At 43.4% G+C, this 20,520-nt stretch overlaps 3 protein-coding genes across 7 annotated transcripts in view; 2 read left to right on the plus strand and 1 right to left on the minus strand.

Moving 5' to 3' along the window:
* The first annotated feature begins 384 nt into the window (after positions 1–384).
* si:dkey-103j14.5 (isoaspartyl peptidase/L-asparaginase) lies at positions 385–5,682 on the plus strand. 2 transcript variants are annotated; one of them, XM_062401436.1, is made up of 7 exons: positions 385–488; positions 1,383–1,618; positions 3,038–3,180; positions 3,322–3,485; positions 3,674–3,792; positions 3,992–4,102; positions 4,422–5,682. In XM_062401436.1, the coding sequence occupies exons 2-7, from the start codon at positions 1,432–1,434 to the stop codon at positions 4,628–4,630; spliced, it is 933 nt and encodes a 310-aa protein (XP_062257420.1). In that variant the 5' UTR covers positions 385–488; positions 1,383–1,431; the 3' UTR covers positions 4,631–5,682. The 2 variants fall into 2 exon arrangements, with proteins under 2 accessions (XP_062257420.1, XP_062257419.1); XM_062401435.1 differs by having other exon boundaries at positions 1,422–1,618.
* Positions 5,683–6,379: 697 nt separating this feature from the next.
* phf3 (PHD finger protein 3) lies at positions 6,380–17,243 on the plus strand. Of its 4 annotated transcripts, none has more exons than XM_062400616.1 (16): positions 6,380–6,485; positions 7,624–7,874; positions 8,230–8,346; positions 8,448–9,777; positions 10,012–10,294; positions 10,394–10,445; positions 12,015–12,174; positions 12,259–12,415; positions 12,526–12,642; positions 12,868–12,990; positions 13,099–13,243; positions 13,323–13,509; positions 13,596–13,743; positions 13,834–13,923; positions 14,653–14,848; positions 14,935–17,243. In XM_062400616.1, the coding sequence occupies exons 2-16, from the start codon at positions 7,640–7,642 to the stop codon at positions 16,686–16,688; spliced, it is 5,094 nt and encodes a 1,697-aa protein (XP_062256600.1). In that variant the 5' UTR covers positions 6,380–6,485; positions 7,624–7,639; the 3' UTR covers positions 16,689–17,243. The 4 variants fall into 4 exon arrangements, with proteins under 4 accessions (XP_062256600.1, XP_062256602.1, XP_062256601.1 ...); XM_062400618.1 differs by having other exon boundaries at positions 12,060–12,174; XM_062400617.1 differs by having other exon boundaries at positions 10,012–10,285.
* A 139-nt stretch (positions 17,244–17,382) lies between these two features.
* Positions 17,383–20,520, minus strand: part of eys (eyes shut homolog) — a 153,284-nt gene continuing 150,146 nt past the window's right edge. Inside the window, exons 46-49 of the mRNA XM_062400615.1 lie at positions 20,067–20,241; positions 19,637–19,809; positions 19,341–19,502; positions 17,383–18,751 (exon numbers count right to left, since the gene is read on the minus strand). Of these exons, the coding sequence (XP_062256599.1) occupies positions 17,559–18,751; positions 19,341–19,502; positions 19,637–19,809; positions 20,067–20,241 (1,703 nt within the window). The 3' untranslated portion in view covers positions 17,383–17,558. The remainder of the gene's footprint in view (positions 18,752–19,340; positions 19,503–19,636; positions 19,810–20,066; positions 20,242–20,520) is intronic.

A 20,520-nucleotide genomic window follows, 5' to 3' on the forward strand; every position in this document is an offset into this window, starting at 1 on the left:
ACTGGCCTATGAACTAGAATTTACCACTATGAGGCCTCATTCATGGTTTTTATTTGTATGTTTTTGAAGTACTGTTCAAGTCTGAACAGGGCAGAGACATGATGTTCACTCTGACCATCTTAGTCCCCCGTGGTCACACTGGATCATATATGTGTTGATGCATTGTTTAAAAGTTGTTTAAAAGAGCAGTACAATAGTTGCTCTTATATTCATTATTGCGACATTTATCATCCAAAGACCATCTGGACGACACATAATTATTTCCTCCATCTGCTGAACTTTTATTCAAAAATATTTATCCCCAAATTTTTTTACCCATTTCGTCAAGACGGCTTTTAATTTGAAACGTTTGACCGGAACTCTTATCTTTTATCGAATCAGACTTGACATGAGTCAAGTAAGAGGCGATGAGGTCGAACAAAATCACTAACGTCTCAAAAATACCACGTGAGAACGGCGGAGAGGTTCAAGTGTGAAGATCTGGGAAGGTAAGGAAAGATCCAGATGTTCGACCTGCACGTTGACTCGAACACCTGGAGGATGTTGTAGACAAACTGTGAACGACTGTTGAGTGACTGTTGGTTCACAGACTTTACCCTGGTGGTGTTAGACACGTGCCCAGCATCAGTGCGGTGTAGAGGAGTCAGACACACACAGGAAGAAAGAGAAGTCAGTGTGATCGCAGCTAAATGAATTACCTAACGTGATGTAAATACTGTCAATGTTAGACTGACTTCTCCTTTGTTGTTTACTTATAATTTAAAATCTATATATTATGTAAAACTAATAATAGTATTAATATTTACAGCGAGAATGCTAGTATTAATTTCAAAGTATAAATAATAATAATAACAATAATTTATAATTTAATTCGGGTAATAATGACTTTGGTTTTGTTGTAAAAAAGTAATAAGACTGAAGGTATATCTCTTTAAAGTGTGAAAATGCGAGAATTATATATTATTTACCTTTAGCTTTTTCTACTGTCTTTCTATCTTCAATATCTTTGTAATACTTCCTGAAATTGATTTACTTAAAATGTATTTCGCATGATTGCAAATCAACCCATATACATAGTACATGGAAAATTATGAGGCTTTTCATTTAAAATAGGGAGCGGAAAAGAATATTATTAAAACAAAAATAAATGTGTATGCATAAGGAATTAGGTTGTGCTGAAAGTTGCTCTGCTGAGAAAATGTTGAAGGTTTATTGTAGAAGACAGATTCAGTCAAGTTTTAAAGTTCACTGACCTTGAAAACTGCAGTTGATAAAACCAACTGATAGTGAGCTGATACTACGTCTTGGAAATCTGTAACTAAACACAGAGAGAAGAGACTGTCAATGTTAGTAATCCAATAATTCTTCGGCTACAACTTCAGTGAAACATGCCTGGGCTTCCACGCCTCTTTGCCCTGCAGGAAGTCAGAGATGTCAGCGGTCATGGTCGTGCACGGCGGGGCGTGGGCCATTCCAGACCACCTGGCCGAGGCCTCTGTGGATGGAGTCAAGGCTGCAGCATGTGAAGGGTTTACTCTGCTGAAAGGTGGAGGAAGTGCAGTGGAGGCTGTGGAGGCAGCTGTGAGGGCGCTGGAAGACAACACTGCGTTCGATGCAGGTACACAGATACATTTAAACACTGATGAAACGTAGTATGTTTACACTCATCGTGGGCTCATCAACATATTAGGGCGTTTGTTCCAATCAGATCTGCACTGAAATGTAGATCACAATGAATCTCAATAAAAGCAGGACAAGTAGATTTCCCGCTTTACTACTTTGTTTAAAAAACAACAACAACTCCACCTCCACACAGGATCCAATCACCAGTCACCCTCTTCTTCACCCAATTCAGCCAGCTCTGTCTGGTGTGAACTGTCTCCATCTGCTGGTGGTGATGCCAACGTACATCTTGGCTCCATGAGGAGTCTGGGGGATGGTGGTGGACACAGGTCGTGTCGGCCTCAGATTATGGGGCTCATCTCCATAATCCAGCATTAGAGCCAGATGGAGTCCGTGGAGAAAAAAAAATCAACATGTTGGTTTTTGTCTGATAAACATTTATAATATTTGCTTCGCTAACAAAATAACCCACATGAATCAGTTTACATACATATGGTTTTCTGTCAGTGTAGCAAGACAGTCAGTCAATGCCTTGCTCATAAGTCCTTCTGCTCTTACTGTCAGCGCCCTGCGGACATGTGAGGATGTGGCAGACAACCTCCTAACATCCTGCAATTTACCGCAGCTCATTATTCGCTGGGCTCCCCGACACATCACACCCACCCTGGCCTCATTGCACATGTTTATCGTGGTTTTGGGAATTGATTCTTAAATTGAATTCCCTGTTTTAATCACTTGAATAGCCTTGTCTTACTTATAGCTGCCCTCCTCTTCCCTAATGCCCCTCCTTGAACAATTGGATATGCTAGCCCTTTGTCTGTTAGATAAGCTACCTCAGTTTCCTCTTTTTAAACTCTTGCATTTTTTTCATCTTGTGTTTCCTGCACTAAGGTGTTTAAACTTGTAAGTGCACTTGTACTGTTATTGTTATTTCTATGTTTATGTCCGTGAAACACTTTGTAATCAGTTTTATTTGTATATAATTGAAATTGATGATTATTATAATAATCACTATTTTACATACATGATCTATTCAGCTAATTCTTTGCGGGTGTGCTGCAGCCAATCCCTGCTCACATTCACATCTTCAGGCGATGTAGAATGTCCAATTAACCTAAGTGGAAACCGGCAATGTAACCGAAGAAGGAAGCCGGTGACCCTGGTGAAAACCTACACGCCCCATCTGGTCGTCAGGTCCGAAACCCAGATCCTTCTTTCTGTGACGTGACAGTGCTCTCCACTGCACCACCGTGCCGTCCATTGATAAACAGCTGTAGATTTTAACCTCTTCACACAAAGTTCTGTCAGCATGTCTGTCTGTTTAGCTGCTCAGCACCAACACTATTAAATCGTCCATCAAAACTTTCTCTGAGATGCCGTTTAAGTTTTTACTGACTGTAACATTTAATTCTAGGACACGGAGCCGTGCTAAACACTGATGGAGAAGTGGAGCTGGATGCCATCATCATGGATGGAAAGACACTGGCCTGTGGTGCTGTGTCTTGTGTGAAAAACATTGCCAACCCGGTGTCCCTGGCACGAGCGGTGATGGAGAAGGTGTCATCTGAAATACTTTTGGCCTTACGGAACAGACGTAGCAGGAGATACTGATATATGTTTTCAGGATTGTTTTTAATTGGTTGTTACAAATTATACTTTGTAATTTTCCTACATGTTTGTTGCGATGGGAAATGTCAGACCGCCCACGTCATGTTGACAGGCAGAGGAGCGAACATGTTTGCAGAGAGCATCGGCGTGGCCACAGTCCCCACCGAGACTCTGGTGACGGAGAACGAGAGGAGGGAGTGGGAGAAACAGAAGAATTATGCCACTGGAGTGATGGAGGAATTTAACTCTCAGTGGTTTGTCTCTGCAGCATCTGACTTTATTTTTAAACACTTTCTTATCTTGGCTTTAAATGTCCATTAATCTGAATAGCCTGACAATAACCCAAAATATAATCGAATAACTAGGCTTCTAACAAAGCTCTTGTGTACTTTACCAAACATGCGGTTTACACTTGAATCAAGTGTTTTTTGTCTCATTCCAGGGCCCATGACACAGTGGGAGCCGTTGCTGTGGACGGTGCTGGTAATGTCGCATGTGCAACATCAACTGGAGGGATCAGGAATAAAATGGTTGGCAGAGTAGGAGACTCTCCAATTATTGGTAATAATTAATTGACTTAACTCTCTCAAACAGCACATTATATTGTCAGCTGCAGTAAAAATCTGATTTTAATTACATTTTTCCCCACAACTTGGGAGTATAATTTATATAAGCACATCAATGCATGAAATTGAGTTGCATTTAATACACATTTTATAAATGATTCCACTTTTTTTTCCTGCTCTCTCTTGTATATAAGGCTCTGGAGGATACGCAGACAACTGCAGTGGTGCAGTGTCTTGTACCGGTCATGGAGAGTCCATTCTTAAAGTCACATTGGCCAGACTCATTCTTTCACATATAGAACAAGGTAAAATATCAGGTTTTTTAACGAGACTTTATTTGTTGATGTCACACTTTGTGTATTTGGCTATAAAGCATCACACAGTTTTTCAATAAGATTGAAACAGTGCAAATGTCTTATATATATATATAATTCCCAGTTTAGAACTACAGTCTTTCATTGTAGCATTATTTGGATTTGATGGTGTGAGGAGTTTGATGTTTTAACATTCTGTCTTTCAATGACTCGACCTGAGTTTGTACGTTTTCAGGACGTTTTGTCATTAACAATGGCAGCAAGAACAGTATACTTATTTCATATTTTATGCTCTCCCCCACAACAACAGGTAAATCAGTGGCAGACGCCTCACAGTTGTCTCTGAGGTACATGGGCGAGCGGGTTCGAGGTGCAGGGGGTGCGATTGCAGTTTCTCCATCAGGGCAGTGGGCAGCCACGTTCACCACAGAGCGAATGGCTTGGGCGGCAGTGGAAGAGGATGTTCTGTGGTTTGGATTAGACCCAGATCAAAGATTAAAAGAGCATTTGTCCAAATAACAATGTTAGGTTCTTTGTCCTCATTAGTTGTATTGAGGAAAAACAAAAGAGAACAGTATTTTAATTATGTGTTTTACTAATCTGCCATGCTGAACCGTTCTCTACGGTTGTCTGTAGCCATAAGTAATACACAGTATTTTCTTGTCAGATCTTCATACTCTACATACAGTGTTGTGCATGAACGGACGCAAAAGAGCGCGTTTATTGAACACGTTCACTTTTATGAGAACGATGAACTGAACGCAGCTCAATGACAAATAATGAATTTGAACGGTGAACACGTTTATAATGTAGCGTCCTTAGACGACAGGAAACTTCTCTCTTTATGTGTAACTTTATTAAAGTCCAGCGAACACGACACACTTCTTGTTCGTAACTTCAACACTCCTACCCAATAACTCTTGGAGTGTAAACAGATGCACACACCGGCAGACAAATTTGTAAGCTATAAAAAAAACAATAAAAATATCAAATAAAAAAATATCAAAAGAGTCCTGCACAACAATAACATTAAGCAGTCGCTGGCAGTGAAATGCTTGAGTCACAGGCTCTCTTCTAGCAATGCTCAAGTAATTACAACCCAAAATATAATAGAAATAGTATAAAATAGAATATCAACATTTAAAATAGAAAATAAAGTATATATATATATAAATATATATAAAAACAGCTGACACTTAGACAGTGGGGAACCGATCCAGGTGTTGTCCATCCAGTTATGTTTTTTTGTTGTTACTCCTTGGAGTCGGACCAATGACCACCGTTGGATTCTCTGCCCATTGTCCAACTTTCTGCCACTAGTCCACCGCCTCTCCAGATCTGAAGAAGTGTTTTAATTTTGAAACGCTATTAAAAGGTGCATTTTATTGATTGTGAGTTGATACAAGTCCTGAATGTCTGTGAAATATGTCAGAGTTTTGTTTCACCTCTTGACACCTATCGGCATTATTGTGCGAGGGGTGAGTGGACAGGTCCATCCCGGGATGGGACCTCACTCACCTGCTCTTTATGCAAATAAACACCTACATTATTTAGGATTTAAAAAGGAACAATTGTGTTGTTTGTTTATTTTATACCCAGTCTGACTAGTTACAGCCAACTTGTCTGGTTTTAAATGCTTTTCGAGAACCTCTAAACAGTAACAACTGCATCATTCATTCATGAATCTGCTCTTTGACCAACAGCTTTTTGCAGTTTCAGACTTTCAAACAATCGTTGCTCAGAGAAACTGAATAAGAACCTCATTCAGACAGAATTAAATGGCATGAACTAACATACTGAAGTTACTTCTATGTTTTTTAATAAGATTGCAGCACAGAATCGAAAAACTAGACTTTAAAACTGGAAGTTGAGGTTTTAAAAACTAAATAGTGTTGTAGATTTTTTAAATTTCAAATTCTAAAATAAATTAAATAAATTGATTTATGTTTAATTATTTCTCCCTTTCGTTGAAAATGTCATATATGAGGCCTTATTTTTCAGTTGCATATCCAAATATTATTATTGTCATTGAAACTACATTAAACATGTTTCAAACTTTTGACCTGGATCTTGGAGCTACGGAGCCAGATCTTAGAGCTACGGAGCCAGATCATCCACATCATACCCGTCTGTTGCTGGAGCGGCGTGATCCCTGTGATCAGCAGTCTGTGGTGGGTCAGCAGTGGGTCAGTAGCGGACCTCACTGGGTCTGTGGTCGCTGCCATGCTGCCTGTAAACACAAGCCACGTGACGCTGCCTGTCAGGGGCTTTGCAGCACTGGGGCGATTCACGGCGGAGTTAGAGGAAGTTACTGGGAGCAGCGGCGCTACTATGTAACCTAACGCGAGTCGGACGGCAGAGACGCGGGAGAGAAGTAAGAGTTTATAATGTTTACGCAGACATGTCGAAATATCCCAGACACAGGCGTTGGAGGGGATGCGTGTGGGCGTGCTCGCGTAGCAGCTCCAAGGCTACAAACAAACTTGGTATCTAGGGCCTATGCTAACGCGACCTAGCTAGCCTGAATGACAGAGTTAGCATCGAGCTGTGTAACTCAATACCCACATGTTTTATCCAGCATACGTTGACTTCCCCTGCACACGCATCTAACTGCGGAAACACAGCTTCTATTACCGGTGCGATAATTTAAACCAGTGAGCTGCCCTGTGCAGACTTCTCCCACAAGTTACTGTTAGCATGCTAAGATAGCCTCCCTGACGCGTTCTCCAGCGGCTTGTTGTTAGCATCCTTACGTTAGCATGCTAGCTAGCAAACAGCTCATTGGCAAAGCTTGACCACACCTTGTCCGTGTTTTATGTGGATATCGAGATTTATTAAGTGAGATTAAATCTACCTGAAGAAAGTTTCGCACCAGTGTGATTGAGATTTAAGGAGCTAATGCTACTGGTTTGAGCACAGCAGATTTTTCTGGCCTGTTCCAGTCGTGCTTGTTGTTGCTTTTTTTTTTAAACATCTCTGATAACTTGCAGATAATTTATCAGTAGCTTCAGTCTGAAAACACTCCACGTCGAGGATGTGAACACTTTCCTGTTTTTAAATTCAAGACACGTAAAGCTGATCAGAAGTAGAACGCACCGGGCTGTGTAAACCCGAGTGGATCAGAGAAGTGGTCAAAACAAGTCGAAGCTGGAGACGAGGGGTCAACTGTGCAGGCGAGTAAACGTGTAGGCTACAAAACAAAACAGCTGCTGGAGGAAACCTCGATCATCTGTCGCTCTTTGTGCAACGACTTTGACATTAATTCAATGTTTAGCAAAGCCCTTAATCTAACTGACAGTCCACAGCCATTTGTAACTTTGATAGCACTCTGATTACCAGCATTTAAATGTAGAAGTTTACTTCTAATTTTTTTAACCCTGTGGATAATTGTTTACAACCTCCCTGGCTTGCCGCTTGAGCCTAGTCTGATATATTACGTGCAACTAGGATGTTGCACATGCAAGATAGAGCTTCATTCAAGCATTATCAATACCATTTTTGTCGTTTTGCAGGAGGGCAGCAGCATTCATGGATATTGTGGAGACCTTAAACCATCTAATACCCAGTGACCAGTTGGACGACTCCCTGGCTGTGGGTCAGAACTCGGAGTGTGAGGCCAGTAATGAGTTAGGGTCTGGACTCCAGCTGGACGATTCACTGAAGAACATGCTCAGTGACAAGGATCCCATGTTCGGATGTGCCAGCTCCCAGTTCAATCTGCTGGACAACGAGGAGTCTGCTTTTCCGGCTGCCACTTCCACAGGTACGTCAACAGACAATTCTATTTTATTTTACTGACTCCAGTGTTTGATTATATGCCTACTAATATATGCTACTACCATTACTTTACATGGCTACTTCACAATAAAAGCAATTCAGAAATAACTGGATAACCTGGTGAAAGAAGTCAAAAGCTTGCTCTTTTATGTATTAAATGCATATTGTTAGGTGCTGCAGAACACTTGAGGAAAATTAACTTGTGCTGCAATGGTGCTTTTCTTATTTTTAGACTTTTATTACTCGCTATTTAGACAAATGCACACTATCGTCATAAATGTCCCTCATATTGATACACCAGATGATAATCTACAATTATTTGTTCTACTTGTTGTTGGCAGGTCCTGATGATGGTTCAGCACCCACAGGTCTCAGCAGTGAAATGACAGTTGAAGAGACCACACCAGTGAAGCGTCCTGTTGGCAGGCCGAAGAAACGTCCACATCATTCAGTTCAAGGTAAGTTGGTGCTCGTACATTTAGATTTATACCATATGAAATCCTTAAACTAGAGATGTGGTGAGTCATCATTTTCCATGTTTTGGTTCTTGTTGAAACAGAAAATAGTGATGGCCCACAACCCGCTAACACATCCAGCAACATCATCACCCGAGGACGACCTGAAAGGAAACCAGCCAACAGGCTAGAAAAGCCGTGTCTCATTGAGAAACAAATTAAAGGCACAGAACTAAAGAAAGAATTGACTGAAGGAGGACGCATCGACGTAAATAGTCTTGAAGGAAGACGATGGCTGAATCCAACGGTTGTACTGAGACGGTTGACAGTCACAATTGGAGGATTCAAGATTGAGTTGCTCCCAGGACCCTCTTATACACAAGACGTTGATACAAGCCAGGCTGTTTGCCTTGAGGGGGATATGTTGCCCGTTGTGGACAAAGGTTTGACCGTGTTGCCGGTTGATGCCGTCAATGTACAGAATCCCACAGCTGAGGGTGTGGCAGAGGTGGATGTGAGTGAGAAGAGCACTGCTGATGATGTAGTCCACGGGCTGGGCCCCTATGTGAATCCCAATGATGTGCAGACCTCCAATGGGACAATAAAAGGGAACCCGTCCGCGCCAGAGACAAAGCTTGACAATCAGAGTATTCCTGAAGAGCAAAAGCCATTGAGTAATGAAAAAGAAGATATTAATGAGCCACAGTGCAACGAGAACGACATAACTACTGTTAGTAAGACTGATGTTAAAGAAAAGGAACTGGATGTGGTGAAAAATCCACTTAAATCTAAAGAAGGACCGACTCCTACCAAGAATAAGGACTTGGTTTCATGTAAACCAAAAACCGTGATAACAGAGCATAAAGTATCACAAAATCCATTGCCATCGAAGATCATCCCACGAGGTGACCTGCACAAAAATAAACCTCTGAAAGACAAGAAAGAAGTTGCGCCTTTGAAAAGGCCTGCAGAAAACGCCCAAAGTGAGCAGGCTTCTAAAGTTCAAAAGACACAAAGCACAGGAGACACTAAAGTGAAGCCAAAACTACCAATTCCCTCTAGCTCAGCATTAAAGAAGAGTCCATCGTCTGGCAACCGTGCTGTTGATCAGCAGCCACCGAGCAAACAAATGCCCGCTCCGACTAAGTCTAAAGTTGAGGCTGCTCAGCCAGTGCACAGTCGTCCAGGCCAGATGTTAAAAATGCCTGAAGAGGGAGGACAGGAAAAGCCCAAACTGAAAAAGCCAGAAAAGATCCTTCAGAGACAGAAAAGTAAAAGTTCAAGAAGCACGTCTGTGGAGGAGCCGCAGCTCTTCATCCCAGATAACGCTCCTGTCGCGAAGAAGGAAGCGGCCGAGGAGCAGCCTGCGAACAGTGACACCGTGTGGGATGGAAACAACTGCTGTGGCCTGTGTAAAACACACCACAATAACACGTAAGTGCAGCTCTTACCTAAATATAGAGAATTATTGCACAATAGCCATATTAATGATTTTGACTCAGATTTAATTAGTGTATGTTGTAGAGTTAACTCAAAAGGGTTAACGTTGTTTGTTGCAGAACTATCAACCATCAACACTGGATTGTTGACTTTTAATAAGCAGAGCATGCAATATTAGACAAATACATAGAGAAATTGGAAAACACACAACAGCTGTACTTTGCCTAGGTTCATGGTGGGCTGCGGCCGCTGCGAGGACTGGTTCCACGGTGACTGCGTCGGTCTCGACCTGACAAAAGTACGTGAAATGGAGGAGGAGGACGAGATGTATGTTTGCCTGAAGTGCTGTGACGAAGAGAGCAGGAAGGTGGAGCCTGAGCCCCTGAGCGCACCCAAACCAGAAGTTCCAGCAAAGGCCGAGGCCCAGGTCCAGAAGCTGCCTCCCAAACCAAAACCAGAACCAGGATCCTCCCAGAGCCTCACATCAGGGGGAGTCAGACCGGTAAGAAAGGTGAGCACCGACAGCTCTGACAAGGAAAATGTAAATCTTTCACATATAACCAAAAATTGTTATATGACTAATGGACTTTTTTCACTTCTCTCAAAACAGGATTCTGACAGAAGGCCGTCTGCAGATGCCAGAGATGGAGCTTATAAAACAGGTAAGTTATTACAGAATTATATATAAGATTAAATTAAGGTAATTGAATCATACTTTGGCCAAAAGTTTTTGAAGACACTTGTTACAACTGTTAAGAACATTTATTTCCCTCAGTGAATCTGTGTTTCTGAAATTAAGGCATTAAGCAATCTAACTGGGGGTTTAAGGAACGTAGAATCATTGAATTTACATGTCAGACGCTTTTGTCCAAAGCGACTTACAATTAGTACACTCAACATTTTTTTACGAGGGGCCATTTAGGGGTTCAGTATCTTGCCAAGGACACTTCGGCATGCAGATGGGAGAGAGTGGGGTTTGAACCGGCAACCTTCTTGTTGGAGAGCCACCACTAGGCCACACCGCCTAGTGGTTCGAGTGAATCTCTACATCGTCTACATTCATTAAGGCGATGAATGTTCTTGTGTTCTTTTTAAAGGTTTCACAGGCCTTAGGCAATCTCTGGGTTCTTGTAGGGATTTTAAATTAATCAAAGGTAATTTTTGGTTTAATGTTTTTCATTGATTCTCATTCAGAGGGCTATGATGCGATTACAAGACTGATGCATCGTGGTACATGCAGATTCTTGAACAATTTCTTTTGAGGATATTAATGTAACTAAATATGTAACAGTAACAACCGTAAAGTTTGCTGCAGCAAAGTCACCGTGTACGCTCACTATCTCACTGGGAGCCAATCTGAAATGTCAGTAAAATCCATAACTTTCCTGACATCTAAATACTTTGTGAAGCTTAGTGAGCAAGAAGAGTTTAGACATCAGTCAGCATCAGTCTGTCCTCTGTCCTCCTCCCTCTTCCATGATTCATAGTCTGCAGGTACTGTTGGTAGAGAGAGGGGGAGGTTTATTGGCATCTACAATAAACCTGCTACATACAGACAGATTTTCAGTTGGACTGGAGCTGCTTACATTTTAATAAAACTGGGGGTGTCATTGAAGGTTTTACCGCTTATGCATGTGTGTATATATATTTATATATCACAATATATCAACACAACCAGACAATATTGATATCAAATATATTTGTTGTGTCTTCTGGGGCCAAATATAGTGCCAGTGTTAAAATACCCATGAAAAGCAGCGCATATATTGTATTTTTGAAACAATGCCGGCACATATTTCTCCCAAATCCATTAGAAATCGTCTCACAGCTCAATGTTTTTTTACTTCAAAAACTCAGCAAAGTTTACAGTGAGTTTAAAACTAGTGAGTGTGGAAGTCATTTTGGGAATCGGGAAGGCAAAATAAAATAAAAAAATTGTATGTGTAAGGGAATCTTTTAATAGTTGTGTTGTTTCCATATTGGTAACCCAATACCACCGTCTTGTTGCTTTCTAATAAAGTCTGGCTACCTGCTGTTGTGTTCAGGTTGTGTGAGGGTCATCCACAGCTACATCTAAAAGTGCCAACTGTGCATTTTTTGTTCATTACAAAAGAAAAGGGTGAAAATCTCATTAGCTGTTATCTAATATCTAAGAGACGATAACGTTTTTCACATCAGCTGTTTTTGAATGTCACATTTTTCTCTCCTAACTCTGTTCCTGGTGGTCGCAGATTCCCCTCACCTGCTCCCCACATCTTTTTATTCTGTCGTCACAGGCGTTTCGCTGAAACAAGAGGCAAGGAGCAAAACTTCGGCTTCAAAGAAACCCGTGTCCGTGGAGGCCATCAGGCGGAGTGTGCGTGATTCTCTGAAAGAAATCCTTACTCAGAGGCAAGTATTTCAGAAGCTTAAGTAAGAGTAAAAGCTGAAATTGCCTTCCAATACCTCAGAAACTGTGACTCTCTGCATTTTTAGGTTGAAGGAGTCCGATCTGAGCATCTCAGTGGAGCGGGCTGTTGAAGTCGCCAAGAAGACAGAGAGAGAGCTTTTTCACTTGAATAAAGATACTGACAACAAATACAAGAACAAGTACAGAAGCTTAATGTTTAACCTCAAAGATACTAAAAACAATGTAAGTGCGACTTCAAATCAGGCACGACACACACATGAAGAGTTTTCTTGGTGTTGTGTTACAGTTTTAACATCAATGCATTTCCATTTTGTTTGAATGGTTTTCTTTAGGTCCTCTTTAAGAGAGTCCTCAAAGGGGAAATTTCACCCAGTAACCTAATTCGAATGAGTCCCGAGGAACTGGCCTCGAAAGAATTGGCTGCTTGGCGACAAAGGGAGAACCGACATGTAAGTAATACCAGAAGCTTAGTCTATGTTTCTCCATTCATCGCATAAATTCACCAGGACAGTTCACGATAATTATGTCACAGAAGCTAAGCTCTGCAAGTACGATTAACATTAGTAGATTTGGTGCTTTTATTATTGTTTCCATTATAGATGGTTGCAATTTGAAAATTCTGACTTTAAGTAGCCATCTAATAATCGAATGATAATGAATTCCTCCTTTTACAGACAATTGAGATGATTGAAAAAGATCAAAGAGAGGCAGAGAGACGACCCATCACCAAGATCACACACAAGGGCGAAATTGAAATCGAAAGTCAAGAACCGCAAAAAACGCCTGAGCCTGAAGAGGTAAAGCAACATGTCAATTATTACTCTGCATTTTTTTATATATATATACACAAGTAAAATAGGGCGACATGTTTGCCTGAATGTCTTTGTTTCCCTCACTCTTCTCAGATGGAGTCTTCCCCCAAATCAACTGAAGTCTCGACAGACCCCCCAAAACCACCTGAGGACAAGGCGGAGAACATCAAGACTGATAAAGACACTACAGGCCAACACAAGTCTCATTTGTTTGACCTACACTGCAAAATCTGTACAGGTAAAACGCCTGACGTCAGTAAAAGATCTGATCTCAGCCATGGAGCTCTTTCTCATTTGTCCCTTTTCCCCTCTGTAAGGTCGCATGGCCCCCCCTGTGGATGAGGCCCCTACCAAAGTGGTCAAGGTCGCCACCACCGTTGTCAGGAGGCAGTCCAGCAAATCAGAGGAGACAAAAAGCCCAGCAGGACCTGGCCTCGAAGACGACCTGCACCTCACAGCTTTAGAGGAGAGCTTCAGAAGCACTCGGCCAGGCTATGAACCCAGGTATTATTTCTGACTCTCTGCGTGGCTCTTATGTGTTACTCGTTTTTTTTTGCAAGAGTGCTCCATCGCTGTTCTGTTTGCCACAGGTCGGATCATATAGCTGGAAGAGATGAAGAGACCCTGTTCCTCTCCAGCCTGCAGTCCCTGTGGCGAGGATTCATTCACATGCACTCTGTGGCAAAGCTCGTGACCAAAGCTTTCCCTGTCTCGGGGAATCTGGATAATGCGACCGAGGTAATGTGGACACAGCTGAGCATGTTTATAGTTTTTGATAGGTGTTTTAAAGGGCTGTCAGTTAATACATTCGACTCCACCTCCCAACAGGACCTGCCAGACAGCATCCAAGTTGGCGGGAGGATAAGTCCACAGATGGTGTGGGACTATTTGGACAAGATTCGGGCAAGTGGAACAAAAGTGAGTTTTGACAGCTTTCCTTTTGAAAATGAATATAGTACATCTCAGTCATTAAAGGTATATGACACAGGATTTGCCGGTGAGCAGTGAATCAGTTGTTTTCTGATTGTTATGCAGTGGTTAGGATCAAAAGCACAAATAAACACCTCACTTGTGAAATAAACCTGGGTGGTAGATGACATGGGTTTAAATACGTGGTAAATATTAAAATATACGCTTGATGTTACAGTCTCTGTTGTATCTGTTTGGAACAGCTGCTTCTAACACCTTCAATTGATGTAAACCCAAATCAACAGCCGGCACATTTGTAGAGAACGTTACAATCTATTGTGTGCACCTTTTTAATACGTTTGGATTTGTGCACATGTTTCTGATTAGGTAACACTTCTGACACACACAACATTTTACGTATTGTCCTACCTTCACACTCTGCATGTTGTTATTGACTGAGGGATATACACCCACTGTCCCAAGGCAGCAGCCCAGAAACATCCCACACACAAAATACAGGCCTCTACTAAACAGGAAAATCCTGCAGTCTGTCTTTAAATGCGATCATCCTCTAATGCATGTGGTTCATTGTGATCAAGAGCTGAGGTTTACATTCCGACATTTAAAATTCCAGTGTTCAATTCCATTTGATGCATTTAAGAGCTGTTTGATTAAATCAGAGTTCTTGTACACGGGTGGAAGATTTTACTAACACATGCCTTTTTTATCTCATTAAAGGAGGTGTGCCTGATTCGCTTCTCCCCCGAGTCGGATGAAGATGAGATCTCCTACACTCTCTTGTTTGCCTACTTCAGCAGTCGGAGGCGTTTCGGGGTGGTGTCTAACAACCGGAAACAAGTGAAGGACATGTACATCATTCCCTTGGGTGCCGCTGAGAAAGTTCCACATCAGCTTGTTCCGTTTGATGGGCCAGGTAAGCTGATCGCTTGACCAAGTTTTAAATGGATGATTCATTCATCTTACTACCTTTTAAACTGAATCAATCTTTTGATTTGACAGGTTTAGAAAACAACCGGCCCAACCTTCTTCTCGGACTCATAATTCGCCAGAGATCAAAAAGGGACTTTCTTCCCGTGGACGTGAATGAAACCGGGAGGAGTATGCCTGAAATCAAACCCGTCACCGTTTCCGCTCAAGAAACCAGGACAATAGTGGAGGATGAGAAATTGTTTCTCTCTTCATTGACGGCAGTGCATAAAAAGGAGATGGACAAACCACTTAGCACCACCGAGGCTGTTGATGAGCCTGTTAAAGAGGCTCTTGAAGAACCATCGGCATCAGAGGAGCCCAACAATCAGGAGCCACAAAGACCCCTGCGCTTTCTTCCAGGTGTGCTGCTGGGCTGGGGCGGGGAATTGCCACCGCTGCCAGATTTTGGAGGAAAACCTGAACCGGCAGCAGACGACACCCCTAAGAGCCAAGCACCTTCAAAAACAGAGGCGTCGGCCGGGAACTCCAAAAGTCCAACAGTCGCTGCCCAACGAGAGCGCTTTGTCATCAAGAAGAAAGAACCTAAAGCTGCTAAAGCTGAGCCAGAGCTCTCCAGCCCGACCGATACATCTACTGCTAACAACTCGTCAGGAAGAGATGCTGCAGTGGTGACCCACGCTGCGCCTATCTCTCTGAAAGAGAAGCCTACAGATGTACCGACAGAAGCGTTCCTGGCAAGCCTATCATCGGCTCCAAGCGGGACTGAAACTAGCAGCGCTGCCTCGGCAAACAAAGGCGATGCCGGCCTTTTGTCTGAAACCGTAAAAGGGGCGACTGAGGGGAATTCTTTCTTGCAATCGAAATCCCAAACTGCAACCGATCACTCAAATAGCTCAAAGCCTCCTTTAAGTGGAATATTGAAGAAGTCCTCAGCTTATTCCAGTGTAACTGAAGATAAAACAACGGTGCTACAAAAGGATAAAGTCAGCCAGCCAGCGACTGCAAGTCCTAAACCTGTTCCTGTGCCGAGCAGCGCTAAGAGGGATCCACTCACAACATTTCACCAAGGGTATTTACAGCTTTCACAGGCCAAGAGCAAGCCTGAGGAACAAAAGCAATCTGCGGTTCAATCATGCTCCCTTAAAAAGGAAGATCCTGCCATGTCCCAGAGTGGTGCTGCTGTAACACCAACAGTATACCCTCCTTCAGTACAGGGACCACCTAGAGTACAGGGATCCCCTGCAGCACAGGGACCACCAGCAGCACCAGCACCTCTCCCACTTCAACAGCCTCAGGTACCTGGCAGCTACGCCTACCCGAGTGGCCCTCCTGATAACACGCTCTCGGCACCAAACACCCTGGATCAGAATCACAGTACGACATGCGATCAGGACAGCACCTCACATGATCCTGGACCTCAGTCACAGTACACTGAGAGCTCCTCTCAGCTATCTGAGCAACCTCCATCCCTGGCCAAAGACAACAAGCGTCCAGAGGAGCGATACAGTGACCCTTGGGCGAGGCCGCGGACCACAGAGGACAGAGACCACCACGGGCGGCACAGCCACCACAGGGACGCCCATCACGGGAAAAAGAGCCGACACCAAGACCGGGATCGGGAGAAAAAGTCAGATCGCAGCTCGGACGACAAGTACAGGGAGAGGAGCCGGCACCACGGCCACTCAGAGGACCGCTACGCTGAGAAGAGGAAAGAGAGGCACCACAGCGACGACTACAGCAGCCGCCACAAGGACAGACACAGACACAGACGGGACTCTGATTATGAGAACGGACGGAGAAGTTCAAAAGACAGTTACTCGTAATTATTATTTTTATTTTAGAGCAGCACAGAGCTAGAAAGACTGTCACAGCTTGTTTGTTTTATCCACCGGCCTGCGGCTTATAAGCCACTTTCTTCATAGAAGTTCCATTTTGCATTATACAGCCAAAATGACCAATCATTTAGTCTTCAGACCAAGAAGAACTCAACGGAACATTTTTTCAAATTTTTAACCTTTTACTGTTCATGTATTAGTCACAATAAGCTGCTGTACTGACTACAGGCGACCGGTTCATGTTGTCATGGTCGTGGTCACATACAACACGTGTGTGTGTGTATGTGGACCATTTGGTGAGAAGTTTAAGTTGAGCTTATTGAATGAATGTAACAGAAAACATTTCACTAAGGATTGGCTCTAAACAGCAGCTTTGCTTTTTTTTCAACCTCATTTATTTGAAATTGCTTAAATATTTTATATACTTACTTTCTATCGAAAAAAGTATGTACATTTTGGCTTGTATAAATTAGAGATGAAGTGTGCCTTTGCACCGTGTGTTTATGTACAGTTCGTAATAAAGCTAATCCCTTTTTTATTGTTGATTATAAAAACGTACGTCTTTGAAACAAAGGTAAAAAAACATTTTGTGAGATTGGAGCAGTGAGAAGAAGATCCAGTAGATGGAGGTAATGCAAATAAACCGAACAGAAGAAGTTGCTTTGATTTAGACAGTTTACATACATTCCATTAAAAGCACTATTATACAAAAAAATCAGTTAACAACTGTACTAAAAAGAAGAAAGAAAACAAGTAGTTAAATATAGTGAAGTATGAACTTTACTTTGAAAAACTGGAACCCATCTAAGTTTCCCTTTGGGTATTATTAAATACATACTATGAGCTACATTTTCTCTACTATTCATTTTCCTTATAAACATTCAAACCTTCACTGTTTTTAAGGAACAGCACTGGCCTGGTGTCTTCAAATAAATAAACATTTCTAAGATTTCCTTCAAATCCTTTTGAAAACAGCCCTGAGGTGACGATCGAGACGTTTCTGTGTAACTCAAACCCCCCGAGGTAAATCTGACCAGCGTAGTTTAAGGCCACGTATCGCTCAAACGGGTCCACATCTTCAAACAGGAGTCTCCCACTGTTCAGGAACACCTGAAGCACGGTGCTGTTCAAAGACAGGGAGAGGTTGTGCCATCTGTCGCAACAGAGGGTTTGATTCCCGAGCGTTACCGGGAGGGAGAGTCTCTCCCCGAGGTTGACCGCGATTTTGAGGTGGCCGCTCTCGAGTCCGACTGCCAGGTAGTCGTCGTCTTCGTGCTCGGCCCCCCCCATCCACATGACCAAACCGGCGCTGGAGCTCGCGCGGAAGCTGAAAGACACCCGTGTGTTTTTCAAATTTCTCGTCTTGTATCTCGGGTCAGAGTGTTTCACGTAGGAGTTTCCCACGAAGTTGAGCACGTCGGTGGATACCTCTGCGTCACAGTGCTCTCCTCCCCGGCCTAAGGGGCACATGCAGTGGTACGCGGTCCCATTAGAGGGAGCGCACGAGGAGCCGTGTCTGCAGGTGTTGTTTGCACAGCTCACAGACTGGTTGCACACAGAGCCGGTCCATGACGGTGGGCACACGCATGTGAACGAGTGACCTCCTGTCACCCTGCAGTGACCTTCATTCTGGCAGACCTTGTACCCACACGCGGTCCCATCCCAGTCTCCAACGTTTGCCCCGCTCACTGCTCCCATCTCGGTCAGCTCCAGCTCTGCATCGTTGAGTAGGAGTTCTCTCATGCCGCCGGTGAAACCTGTCGGTTCCCCTTCAGTTGCATCAGTGGAGACGAAACTCAAGGTGGACACTCCACCGACGAAGATGTCTGTAGCAACGTCGAGGGTGGTCATCCCCTCGGTCGCGTTCTCTCTCACCTCCTTATCGTCCAGACTGAGGAAGCCGCGGTGGCCGACTCGGCCTGCTGTCACCCTGTGCCAGGTCCGGCCGCTCCAGTCCACTTTGTTGACCGACTGCAGGACGCGGGGGCCGTCCCCCAGATTGTATCTCAGCTGGACGAAGCCGGATTTCAAGGAGAGGCAGAAGAAGTCTCCTGGAGGAAGAAAATACACAAGAAATAGGTCAGAAGAAAAGTCGGATTCAAAATAATTTCTTAATATGAGAAGCAGAATTTATTTTCTTTGTTTCCTGTATGAATCACTTCAAGACCAGATTCATCCTGGGATGTCCAGGTTGGGAACAACTGCACGGAAGGTACAACTCAAAGCCTAGAACTGATACCTCAATTTGATATACACATTTTAAATAACAGCGATGGTTCAGGTATTTATTACGTTTTGAAATACTAGTGTCTACCCTTACATACTGGTAATAACCTACTGGTAGTACTAAGATTATACCAATATGCCCAAACACCTCTTTTCAGGAACTTTGTAGTCTGAAACTGAGACAGTTTAAGGCTATTGTTATTACTCCATAAGTATTATGGAGGGTGCTCAAAATGTATATTTCATCACCTACTTAAGGGAGGAAATTTTTAATCTCTGCCTATTTCTTTTGTTATATTGCTGAAGAAAGATTTGCTCATAAAATATGAATCGTGAAAATCCTGGTCCTCAAATAGTCCGAAAAGAATTTGGTTTAATGCTGTAAAGTTGAATAACGAATGAATACGTCCTCACCAGCTCTGGCACTGAGGTGCTGTGCAGTATACACAAGGATGCCATCCGGTGACAAAGGCTGGAACTGCAGCTGCAGAGCCGTCCTGTGTCTGACGCCCACGGGGGGGAATGACATCCACGAGGACAGGTTGCCGCTGAAGAATGGATCGCTGATGGTCACGGCTGAAGGGGCAGAACATTGCGGCGGTTAAATAATTGAGCGGCGAGGCTCTTGTCATATTTACATAAATAAATAACATATGCAGCATAATGATACAGTGAGGGAGGGGGTGGGGGGAGGTTCGGCGACTGGAAACCTTTCTCGCAGTAGAGCCCCGCTGTCCCCAGGGGGCACTGGCAGGTGTATCCGTTCGGGAGAGGGATGCAGGTGGAGCCGCGGGCGCACAGAGGGGGGGGGCTGTGCTCCGCATCGCACACAGACACGGTCTCAGAACAGAGCGCTCCCTTCCATCCAAATGGGCACTGGCAACTGCAGACGCACACAGGCAGACGCTGTGAAGGACTTGTAAACACTGTTGTGTCCTTCTGCTTTACATGCACTGTGTACCTGCCCATCGGAGGGTTATTGAAGTCTAGTCACAACACCGACACATACACACAATGTAGACTTGTTCAGTGCACCCCACTCGGCAACAAGGCCCTCGTGTGTTTATTTAGGACAGGAATTGTGATAAAAAAAAAAAAAAATCAGAAAAAAGAACCATGTTTTGTTTTCTTCCAACTTACTACACAGACGAGCCCGAGTCCACACATGTCCCCCCGTTCCTGCAGTGAATGTGAACACATGGCGTGACTCCACACTGTCCCACACTGCGCCCGAAGGCTGGACGTCCCGCAGGCTGTCCCAGTGCCTGGAAGTTTCTGTCTGCTCTTGTGCGAAACAGCACATCAAAAATGCAGCCTGCGAAAAAAGAGACACACAAACACACATGCACACACTGACGGCCAATAGACAGAGGATTATCAGAGAAACAGCACACAGGAAAAATGTGATTAGATTCTGTTTTCTGATTCCAGATCAAATACGACCAGCACAGAGGGAAACACTTCTCATGATGCGTGCAATGTTTGAAACGGATCAGAGTGTTGTTCATGGGCCCACACATGGTTTTGTATCAAGGATTATAAATACACAATTTATCGAATAAGTCTCAACATCTTTATTAGATGTGAAATCTTG

The sequence above is a fragment of the Platichthys flesus genome, chromosome 12, assembly GCF_949316205.1.
Source record: "Platichthys flesus chromosome 12, fPlaFle2.1, whole genome shotgun sequence".
Lineage (NCBI taxonomy): Eukaryota > Metazoa > Chordata > Actinopteri > Pleuronectiformes > Pleuronectidae > Platichthys > Platichthys flesus.